At 37.8% G+C, this 12,110-nt stretch overlaps 2 protein-coding genes across 3 annotated transcripts in view; one reads left to right on the top strand and one right to left on the bottom strand.

Annotated features, from left to right (window-relative positions):
- SELENOP (selenoprotein P) lies at positions 1-11,640 on the top strand. 2 transcript variants are annotated; one of them, XM_026506896.4, is made up of 5 exons: positions 1-268; positions 3,471-3,686; positions 4,452-4,664; positions 5,923-6,040; positions 10,178-11,640. In XM_026506896.4, exons 1-5 carry the CDS (start codon positions 120-122, stop codon positions 10,802-10,804), a joined length of 1,323 nt encoding a protein of 440 aa, XP_026362681.2. In that variant the 5' UTR covers positions 1-119; the 3' UTR covers positions 10,805-11,640. The 2 variants fall into 2 exon arrangements, with proteins under 2 accessions (XP_026362681.2, XP_048080313.1); XM_048224356.1 differs by having other exon boundaries at positions 10,178-10,786.
- The window catches only part of CCDC152 (coiled-coil domain containing 152), a 30,761-nt gene continuing 30,258 nt past the window's right edge, over positions 11,608-12,110 (bottom strand). Inside the window, exon 9 of the mRNA XM_026506897.4 lies at positions 11,608-11,904. Coding sequence (XP_026362682.1) covers positions 11,755-11,904 — 150 coding nt within the window. The 3' untranslated portion in view covers positions 11,608-11,754. The remainder of the gene's footprint in view (positions 11,905-12,110) is intronic.

Genomic DNA, 12,110 nt, shown 5'->3' with positions numbered 1-12,110 from the left:
GGATAGGGAATAAATCAGTAATTGCAAAAAAACTTTCTCCCCATTTTATGCTTGGCAGCACTTGCTATTTTCTTTTAAGTTGTTTATGAAGATCTGTTCAAGGGTTTGCTCAGCTTGCAATGTCAAAGCCAGAGCGGGCAATGAACTTTGGACTCTTGCTGGAGAGAGGTAAACAACAGGACTATAAATATCAGGGCTTCTGGCTGCGGCTTCCAGGAGCCGCAGAGTTGAGCAAAGAGAGAGGAAGCCGGCTGCTCCCAAGGGTTGTGTAAGTAGGAACTTTGTGTTTTCCAATATCTGATTCTTTTAGAGTTTGATAAATAATTTGATTTCGAGTCTGATAAAATGTTTCTGTCCTTAGGACAGAGTTTTAAAAGGGGAGATGGGTAAATAAAATAAAAATACAAAGGAAAGAAAACAAAGATTCTGGATTTGGGTGGGGTAGGTGAGGTTCTGCTGTGGGCAGGAGGCAGTCCTTTCTGATTTCTGCCCTGTCTGCTGGACGAGGATGGGAGCAGGGGAGGCTGGAGAAATCCAACGCGGTTGCTCTGCAAAGAGTTGTGTTGTTAGAGGCGATATTCTGTGTTCGAGCTTAACTCTGTCCTGCTGAAATGCATAGTGAGAACTCTGGAAGAATCAGCCCCTGGGTTTGAAGGGCGGAGACCGAGATATGGCCATTCTGCAGTGCTATAGAAATGTCTAGGGATACTGTGAGCAGTTTCAGAAAACAAAACAAAATATGACACAAGAGCTGGGCTGGGGGGTGGGGGGAGCAGGGTCTGTCCACTGTGCGGAAGTGGTCGCCCTTCAAAGAGTTAAAACCCAGGTGGCCTGTGGTGAAATGCAAGGTTTTGCAGTGTGCAAGGTGAGCAGGTACTTTCAGGTGAATGAGGAAGGACCCTCAGATGCCAGCCTGAAGTTCAGGGAGAAATTTTCTGCATATTTTGCCTTTTAATGGGGAATTTAAAACAGATGTAAGCCTGCATGTGGCCAAATATCTAGTTTCGTGATTGCAAAGTGGTGGGATTAGTGAAATTTACAACTACTTCCAACAGCTTCCAATAATTCCAATTGAGTTATTTATCTTCATTATTTTTACATAGCTATCTGATAGCTATAACTATAATCAGATGTTTCTTATGCCAAAAATGATCTTAAGAGAACAAAGTTGAACAGCCTATTGATTATACAATAGAAGAAAATTTGTGTGAACTCCGTAATCCACTACCCTCTGCCAATGGTTTTATGTCTTTTTTCATCAAAAAACTAAGTGAGGGACATAAGGGAAAACGTCTTTTTATTTATATTTACTACTTAGCCCCTTGAAAGGGTATGTATATGGTGAAGTGAGGATACCAAGTGCTGAATTTATGCTGAAGATTCTAAAATTCTGTAATTATGGAAATTATATTGTAGAAAGTAGGGGATCTTCTTCCATTCTAGTAAGAAACAAAACAGCGTGAATTGTTTTGATGTTCTCTTTGCCGTCCTCGGGCATAAACAAATAAAACCCTGGCTACTGTGGTTGTTAGAGGTAATTTATCTAATAGCTAAGAGGTCACGGTTTGGATTTAGCAGAACTGGTTTGAATCCAGTCTCTTTTGTGACTTACTACCTGTGTGGACTTTCAGCCATGGTTTCCTGAGCTGCAGAAGGGGATGTGGGTCACGCAGTTGTAAGGATTGACTGACATGGTATAGAGAAGTGCTTAGCTCCAGCCGTGTAGAGTTCTGCAAAAGCTCCATGAGTGGTAGTTATAACAAGGGTAACTGTGCCATCAATATAAATACCAGCCTAAAGAAATTCCCTAGATTTAGTCCAGATATATCCTCTATTTTAAAATATTAGAATCTTAAAAATATTACAATAGTTGGGATGGCCTTAATAAATCACTTAATTTCCCTCTTTTCTTTTAGTTAGGCTCTTATCGAGAGCCTAACTATATAGGTAGGAATTTTGTGGTCTTAAATGATGTGAAAGTTAGTCCGGTTTTTAAAAATTCTGTCTATGTCTCCCAGTGTGCCAGAGTCCCAGTCAATCTGATTTTAGCCTTTCTACACCCATCTTAATTCTGGGCTCACTCTAGGTAACTTGTCATTAGCTCCCCACCTTCTTTCCCTCCCCTGCCTCCCCAAAAGTACTTTTACTTTCTTGTGCCAGATTAGTGCCTGAAAGTGGGCCAACTTCACAGTTCTAGAATGTCGTCCTGATCTCTCTCCACAGACTTCTATATAAGAATGAGCCTGTTCCTGGGTGGATTTTTCTTTTTCTGCTCATCTCTGCTGAATGGGTTTCTTATTTTTACTACCTCTCTGCAGATTCCCTGTGTTAGGTGTACCTCTCTGCTGGGAGAGTTAGCCTTAGTGTGGGCATATTTCTGGTCAGATACTGAACTTTTCTACTAGAGGGGGGCACCTTTTTACCCAAGAGCTTGCCATCTAATCACAGAAACTTCCTGAAAGTCAAGGTAGCCAATAGCTAGACGGAGTGTAAATTGCAATAAGTTTGGAATGGTATATTTACCTCGGATGTGGTAGTAACATTTTGGCAGGCAGTTTTATACCTGAAAAGATTCAAATCTCTTATTGTTAACATAGAGCTAGACTTTAAAGAAGAAGAGGAACAAAAGGGAGCCGTACCCCAGAGACTTAGCAATACAGAATGCGTGAACCTGCAGAACTAAGGGCCCACCTGAGCCGCCTTCATGTTGGCAAATTGCCCTCACTGCCGCCTCCTTTCTTCCTGGGTTCCCTTTCATGCTGGCTCTTCTTTCTGTACAGAATGTCCTGCTTACCCTTTCCTTTCTTAGACTGGTGGAGGGTAGAAAGCAGCAGTCAGAACTTGCATCTCCAAGCTCCTATTTATTTGAAAGAGAGAGAGAGAGAGAGAGAGAGAGAGAGAGAGAGAGAGAGAGAGACCATGAGATGGGGGAGGGGCAGAGGGCTAAGCCGACTCCCCACTCAGCAGGGAGCCTGATATGGGGCTGGATCCCGGGACTCCGGGATCATGACCTGAGCCCAAGGCAGACCCTTAACCGCTTAACAGACTGAGACACCAGGGTGCCCCGCATCTCAATAAAAACGAAATCATGTTTGCAGAATGTTATTTGGTTATAGAAGCCACAGTCTCAAAATTTTTCTAAACCTTTGTCTTCTTCTAAGGAGTACTTGGCTGCCTGTTGAGGCAGATCTCCATAGCACTTAGCACACTTACTAAACTTTCCTGCCAAGCCAGGTAGTTAACAGATGCTTTGACAACTCCCCTGCCTGTGGCTGATTTTTTAACCCCTTCTGGGAAGATTTGGAGCAGGGAGGTGAGGCCCAACATCACAGCCCAGTACCACTGGGATAGAATCCCTGGGGTTGGCTGCTGATAGGAAGGGGAACTGCACTGGCTGGATTTAATAGCAGTTCCTGGTTATGACTGTGAAATTGCTTGTAAAGATGACAGAAAGGTTTCTTCTTTTACAGGACAACCCCAGTGATGTGGAGAAGCTTGGGGCTTGCCCTGGCTCTCTGTCTCCTCCCCTGGGGAGGAACAGAGAGCCAGGGACAAAGCTCCTTCTGCAAGCAACCTCCAGCCTGGAGCATAGGGGATCAAAGTCCAATGCTGAACTCGGGTGGGTCTGTGACCGTGGTGGCTCTTCTTCAAGCCAGCTGATACCTGTGCATTCTGCAGGCATCCAGGTGCGTCTCTCTGTGCTCCGGGATTGCTCCAGGCCACAGCTATGGACTACATACACACATGCATACAATAAACATAGAAATGGAAAAGCTGTGTTTATTAAATCACATTTTTAGAAAAACTGGATGTGTTTGCATAAAACATGTTAGAAGAAAGCATACCAGGAGGATATACACCAAAATATTTATAGTGGTTTTCCTGGGATTATAGAAAATTTTTCTTCATTTTGTGGACCTGTATTTTATAATGTCCTACTAAACCTGCATTACTTATGTAATGAAATGTTCTAAAATGTAATCCTGCTAATGTGTTAGTTATTTTGACAGAGGAAGGAAGCAAATGAGAGTGCTTTGCTGGAATAGAATCAACATCAGACTTGCCACTGAAAGTCTTGTGTCATTTCACAAATATATATATGTAGATATAAATTATATGTGTAACAAATATATTTATATTTGTTGGGTTATTCAGTAAGTATTTATTGGGTAGAATTCTCTGTCAGATGGATTAAAAAGTACATGCTTTGTAGGATTAATTTGAGGACCAAATGAGCTATTGCTTGTGCAATTACTTAGCATAAGGTTTTAACTGAGCACAGGTCCTCCATCAATAATTGAAAAAACATAAGTTTTAGTTTTTTACAACAATATAAAGAAGAGATATAAGTAAAAAATAGTAAAAGAGTTTCATGTAAAAAATAGTGAGGAGAGAGAAGTCACTAATAAAGTAAACGAGATATTCCTTTTTTGTATTTTTCCCAAATACAGATTGGAAGACCTGCGAGTAAAACTGGAGAAAGAAGGCTATTTGAACATCTCTTATGTGGTTGTTAATCATCAAGGACTTCCTTCTCAATTAAAATATATGCATCTTAAAAATAAGGTTTCAGAGCATATTCCTGTTTATCAACAAGAAGAAAACCAAACAGATGTCTGGACGCTCTTAAATGGGAAAAAGGATGACTTCCTCGTGTATGACAGGTGTGTACACACACACCCCCCAAATTAAAATATAACCTGCCTTGCATTTAGTTTAAAAGGGAGTGATTTAAAATAAGACACCTCTTTTGTTTTATTACCAGATACTCAGAGTGAGCACTTTAAAATATTTGGTTTTATGTTTTTGAAATGACTTCCTTTTGTGCGAAAGAATTCACCATTCTAGTAGGGAAGTACAGAAAATTGACTATACTTTCCCCCCCAGTAGATTGGCATTCTGAAAAAGAAGGAGCAATTTGTATATCCGATACAATTCTAACCTGCAAATTTGTAGATGAATGACTGTACTTCACAGAGCACTTGCTTATCTCTAATCTGATTAAGTTTAAAAGCAACATACCTGGATTTCTGAACTGTAAAGTGTGTTACTCACTTAGGTCTAATCTGCATAAATCTGCTTTTGGTTCCTTGAATGATGAAAACTTTTGTATTTGAGGGAACCTCGATGCTCACATTCTTTGATATGACCAACATGAGTAGTTGGTGCTGTTTTCTTTGGATTCTTCAGAAATGGTAGCCAGAGTCTGTGTAGGCCTAAGCCCTACTTCATCTTACTCTACATATTTTTAATAGTATGTATTCTTTTTGGACGCAAACTTCTAATTTAGATAGTTGCAAAGCGTAGCTCTTTGATACTCACATAATAGCATATAGCCTGGGTAAAATGTGGGCAAGAAGGACATTTCAACTCCTCCATTTCTGAGAAAACCAAGTATTGTAATTCCATTTTTTTCATTATGCTGAAATTTTTGTTGCATCAGATATATTTTTTAAATAAATGGGTTACTGGCCAAGACACGAGGATCTTTTTCGTCATGCTGTGATTTTTTTGTTGTGTGGAATTAGTGCTGCCGTAGTAGTTATGAAAACCTCATGTGATTTGCAGAGCCCAGTTGATGATACGTCAGTGGTTTGGGCATTGGCAGAATTTATGTCTCTTACCAAATGTATTTGACTAAGTCACAGTGACAAAACTACGTAGTTTTGATATTATTAGTGGCATTATCTAGAACACTTTGAAACGCTAGTATTAGACTCACTGTGGTCTTGCTGTGACCGAAGCTGGTATTCAGTGCCAGAGCTCATCCGAGACCCCATTCAAGGAAATTTACTGAAGTTGTGAATGGGTGGGTCTTTGTTATAAGACCATTAAACCAATAATACCTATCCTAAACTGCTTACGTACGCTCACTGTACAGAAAATATTGTAATGATAGTGTGTTTGTCCTTTTGTTTTTAGATGTGGCCGTCTCGTGCATCATCTTGGTTTGCCTTACTCCTTCCTAACTTTCCCGTATGTAGAAGAAGCCATTAAGATGGCTTACTGTGAAGAGAAATGTGGAAACTGCTCCCTCATGGTATTTTATTTTTCTCAATTATTTTTACTGGGAGAAAAGAGAAAATCTTTTAAGAGCTATCTAAATAAGTTAGTGTTGTTTTAAGACCAATTAGCTAGTCAGTGTTTCTGTTGGTTATACCAAGAATAAACTACAACAGTAATTTTTATAATTACATACTCTTTCTGTTATGTAACATACATTATAAGCCGTCTTTTCAAGATCCGTATCGCTTTTATCTAGCAGGAGTTTTGAAAACAAAAATCAGCATAGATCACATATTTCAAATACCACCAAATGATGTGGCATATGTTCAAAGCACTCAAGGAATTCAGCCAACAAAAAATAACATTATTGTAATATCCTGAATGTGTTCACACAAGAGCATACTGACAGCAAAGCTTATTCATGGCATTACCTGAAATGGAATTGGGGCCCAGATACCTACTTAATTTGTCAAGGATGTAAGACTATCAGCTTTTCCATGAAGCCTTTAACACTGTCTGCCCATTCTGTAGCCAGAATTTCCGTGTTTATTTCACAATGGAATACATTTTCTACTCGTTACTGATATTTCTCTCCTAACAACTGTGAGAATACTTCTTCCTTGTTATGAGAAACTCTCTATTTAAATATGGTTTATAAAAAGATACTCAAGGAATTGATTTTGATTTATATTAACTAGAACCCCCCCCCCATGTTGAAAAGGAGAATAATTCTGAACAATTTTCCTTAATAGGGCAAATTGGCAAAATTTGAACTCAGGTTTAAAAATAATTCTTTTTTTCTTAAGATTTTATTTATTCATTTATTTGACAGAGAGAGAGAAAGAGAGGGATCACAAGTAGGCAGAGTGGTAGGCAGAGGGAGAGGGAGAAGCAGGCTCCCCGCTGAGCAGGGAGTCCAGGGTGGGTCTCGATCCCAGGACCCTGGGATCATGACCTGAACCACCTAGACACCCCTAAGAATAAGTCTGAATTTTATTTGTGAGCTGTACATCTTTCAGAATCTTCCAGGTGTAAAGAAAGCCATCTCAATTTTTAATGAATTATTTAGTTAACTAATTTAGTTGTTATGAAGCACAACAGGTTAATTACTCTAGTTATATAATTTTTTCACATTCTAATCTTCATTATAATCCTATGAAGCTTATTCTACTGCTTTTAAGAGGGGGGACTGAGATAATGCAAATAAAGTATTAACTCAATGTCTAACTTCTAAGTGCTTAATAAATGCTATCTATGTTGATTCCTCATATTCTGGGATTATTTTAATATTTTGCATTTTTGCAAGTGCCTAATAGTTATAAATATACCCAGTTATATTGAAACAAAGGCAGAAACAGTTCCCATAACATGCTTTAAATTTATGAACCACCTGTAAATAGGAATAATATACCATATATATCTGATATGCCAGAGCAAATTTGAGTTTTTCTATTTCATTGCATCCTAGATGCCATCAATTAAATGACACATTATTTTATGTACTATTTAAAAAAATGCTGTCAGTTAAGGTAGGACACAATGTTACAACACCATCAACAGTAGGATGCGTTCTGATTTTAAAGGCATTAAAGTGTGAAAAAAATACATTGTAGGATCAATAAAATATAGTAATTGGTTTTTTGAAATTAGACTACTACTACCAATCTTTGAACATTTAGAACATTATGTAGTATATTTTAAACACTTATCAAATTGTTACTAAGTTTATCAAATTGTTTATAGTATTAAATTCTCAAAAGTGAAGAAAACAATCAACAAAACTAAAAGGCAACCTATGGAATGGGGAAGGTATTTGCAAATGACATATCTGATAAAGGGTTAGTATCCAAAATATATAAAGAACTTCTAAAAACTCAACACCAAATAACCCTAATAATCTAATTAAAAAATGGGCAGAACACAAGAATAGACATTTTTTCCAAAGAAGACATACAGACGGCCAACAGACCCACGAAAAGATGCGCAATATCACTCATCACCAGGAAAATACACATTACAACTACAATGAGATATCACTTCACAACTGTCAGAATGGCTAAAATCAATAACACAAGAAACAACAGCTGTTGGTGAGGATGTGGAGAAAGGGGAACCGTCTTACACTGTTGGTGGGAATGCAAGCTGGTGCAGCCACTCTGGAAAACAGTATGGAGGTTCCTCAAAAAGTTAAAAATAGAACTACCCTATGATCCAGGAATTGCACTAGTGGGTATTTACCCAAAGAATATGAAAATGCTAATTCAAAAGGATACATGCACCCCTATGTTTATAGCAGCATTATCTATAATAACCAAATTATGGAAACAATCCAAGTGTCTCTCAATTGATGAATGGATAAGGAAGATGGGGGGGGGTGTTTGTGTGTGTGTAATGGAATATTACTCAGCCGTTAAAAAGAGTGAAATCTTGCCATTTGCGATCGTGTGGATGGAGCTAGAGAGTATTATGCTAAGTGAAATAAATCAGAGAAAGACAAATACCATGATTTTACTCATATGTGAAATTTAAGAAAAAAACCCCAAATGAACATGGGGAAAACAAAAAGAGAGGCAAACCAAGAAAAAGACCCTTAATTATAGAGAACAAACTGAGGGTTGCTGGAAGGGAGGTAGTTGGTGGCGAGGAATGGGTTAAACAAGTGATGGGCATTAAGGAGGGCACTTGTGATGAGCACTGGGTGTTATATGTACCTGATGGATCACTAAATTCTATACCTGAAACTAATATTGTACTGAATGTTAACTAGCTGGAATTTAAGTAAAAACTTGGAAAAAAATAAAAGAAAGAAATGAGCAAATGAGCAAAGGGGGAGAACGGGGGGAAGCAAACCAAGAATCAGAAACAGACTCTTAACTACAGAGAACAAACTGATGGTTACCAGAGGGGAGGTGGGTGTGGGGGATGGGTTAACTAAATGCTGGGATTAAGGAATTCATTTGTTGTGATGAGCACCAGGTCTTGTATGTAAGTGTTGAATCACTCACTACATTGTACACCTGAACCTAATATTACACTGTATGTTAACTGACTGGAATTTGAATACAAACTTTAAAAATTGCATTGAATTATCAAAATTCAGAAATAACCAAAATATGTATCATTTAATAACTGTATGCAAAAATCCAGTGGAATTTTTAACTTTTCAAAACAATGAACCATAACACTTGGAAGATCAGTTTGAGAGACCAAAGACTCACCAACTTTACCTGCAAATCACTTTAGGTAGAAGTTTCACATGACACCGTAAGCTTTGAGCCTATGACTTGTGGGTGCACAAAACAATAAAAAAAGACTTGGAGCAAATTAACTAGATTGATGCAGCATGGAATCTCTTGCTTATTGGAAGATGGGCAGGAATTTGCTCCTTGCAGCCCACAGCCCTCCAGTAGGGACACAGTAACAAAACTAGTGAAGTTCAAAACATTTCCTGGCATAAGCTGAGGCAGGAAAAACTAGTCATTTTGAGCGGAGTTTATTGGCATTTTTGAATTATCAGAGAGAAATTAGTTTGCTTCAGAATAAATCACTAAATTTGAATAGAATACTAGATCGACACAGGTGTGAGAGATTCCATGTAGTTCAGCTGCTTCTAAGATTTGATATTTGTTTGACTTTACTGCAATCAATGTCAGTTCTTTAAGCAGTTTATTTAGTTTTGCTTCTGCAGATGTAAGTATAGTGGTTTGCTTTCTCTTTAAGCCTTATGTATCTCTCAAATTCTTCTTCGGAATTCTTAAAAATTTAGGAAATGCTCTTGATAAGGAAAATTTGAAATCTGCTGTTGATTTAACCAGTATAGCAGTTTAGGTGAATTGTTGAATTTTAACTGTCTTGTGCTCTATTTTATCTATTTGCAAAACATTAATATTAATTCCCTTGTAAGATGCTTGAGGATTCTGTGATTAGGTGCAGACTTTGCACAAGAAGCAGTTTATAATTAGGTATGATGGGAACCAAATTTTAATAAAAAGTCGAGGTGTTGGAACCGATACCAAATTTTTATCTCATGAACACGACGCTAGGAAAACAGAGCCAGTTCAAAACTGATTAACTGGTTTGAATTTTACATATTTTAGTTCTACAAATCATTTTTTGTGCACTCCTGCTAAATCTATACATTTGTGGCTAAGTCATTATAAATTTGTTCTAGACCCAGGAAGCTGAAGACTTCTGTAAAATGGTATCTTCGGCTACTGTGGCAACCACAACAGAGGCTCCCCTGCCACATCACCACCACCACCACCAACACCATCACAAGCACGGGCATCCGCATCATGGGAACGATGAGCTTTCAGAGGATCAGCAACCAGAAACAGCACAGGCTCGGGAGCATCCCGCTCCTCGAGGCCTTCATCGCCACCATAAGCTCAAGAACCACCAAAGACAGGGCCACCCCGAGAACTGAGATATGCCAGCCGGAAGTGAAAATTTACAACTTCCGGTCCCACAAAAGCAGCTCTGACGAAAGGGCTGTATAAATCAGTTACTCTGCAAATTGCCTAAAGTTTCAGGGTTGGCCCCTAGCAGCTGATGCTGACACTGTCGACATCTGATATTTGAAAAAACAGGGTCTGCAATCACCTGACAATGTAAAGAAACCCTCCCCTCTTTATGCAGCTGACAGGGACTTCTGGCAGAGGAGAACGTCATTGAATCCTGACAGTGACGTTTGCCTCCAGCTGCCTGACAAGCAAGTCAGCAGCTTCAGCCCACAGAAGCCAGCACCAATTGAAGCTGAAAATATAAGGCCAAAATGTGAAAATGACCTTCATACTAAATACTTAAATAAGATATACTCCCCAAGTCAGTCTAGATAATTTCATTTCCAGCATTTTATAAGCCACCTAATAATGATCCAAAAATAAGAATTGGATTTGTACAAACATGGAGAAATCTATTATATTGGCTTCCAAATTTTAAAATTTAAGTCAAAGAAATTTTGACCCAAACCATATTTTCATTATTTTATTATAAAGGTGATTGCAGCATTTGGTTAATATGTTTTTCTTTTTCTTTTTCCAGCATTCTACTTGCTTTAATGAGAACAGAGACGTAAACTATGACCTAGGGGTTTCTGCTGGATAGTTAGCAATTTAGAATGGAGAAAGAACAACAAAGACATGTTTTCCATTTTTTTCTTTACTTATTTCTCAAAAATATATTATCTTTGTCTTTTTAATCTTACATTTTTAACTGATTAAACCTTTAAAGGACTCAGTGAACTCTGTCTTTTAAGTTCCAGAAATACTGACACATGAATATTTTGCTAGGACTACATTTTAAATATCCATTTATACTTTGTGTGTCTAAGAGTCATATCTTGATTTTTACTATCACATATGAATGAAGCCCTTATATCTTGTTTTCTTTATCTAGCATTATATCACACTCTTAAAGTTGAGATTGTCTTGAAAGTTGTAATGGAAAAGATAAAAGAATGTTGTCTATCTCCTGATTGCTTAGAAAGTATTTCCATAGGCAATGATGGTTCAATAGGTAAACCAAGTCCTATAAACCTGAACTCCTCTATGGTTAATACTATTAAGCAAGAATGTGGTACACAATTGGCCAAATGTGGATTTGTTAAAATAAACTCAATTTAAAAAGTTTAAAGCTCTCGTTTTTTTCATTGTTATTATTTAGACGGTATGTTATATTAATGACAGAAGTAAAATTTCAACTGCTTTTCAAGAAATTAAGTAGCCACTAATGAGTTTGCTGTCCTACTCAAAAACGTCTACGCTTAAGCAAAGAACCTTTGCCAGTAGGTTTAAATTGAGAATCTTTGCCAAGGGAGAGGCGTTGCTCTAAATCGTGAATGGTATTACGAAGAACTGCAATCTCCTTGTTTTTTTCTTCTTGAAGATGTTGAAGTTTCTAAATAAAGCAGAAAGACTTTGTACTGCAATTCATAAACAGTAAGATTAAACACAAGAAACAACAAGACAACAACAAAAACTGCATTTCTGGCTTAAGTAGATATTTTTAAAGACAGCTTATTTTGAAAGGTTTATAATCTTATTTTTAGGAGGCTTATGGAGTAAAACTGGAATAGGGATACCAAAATACGTATTAGTACCATT

Source organism: Ursus arctos, unplaced genomic scaffold (genome assembly GCF_023065955.2).
Source record: "Ursus arctos isolate Adak ecotype North America unplaced genomic scaffold, UrsArc2.0 scaffold_15, whole genome shotgun sequence".
Lineage (NCBI taxonomy): Eukaryota > Metazoa > Chordata > Mammalia > Carnivora > Ursidae > Ursus > Ursus arctos.
This window is presented reverse-complemented; position numbering and strand designations above follow the sequence as displayed.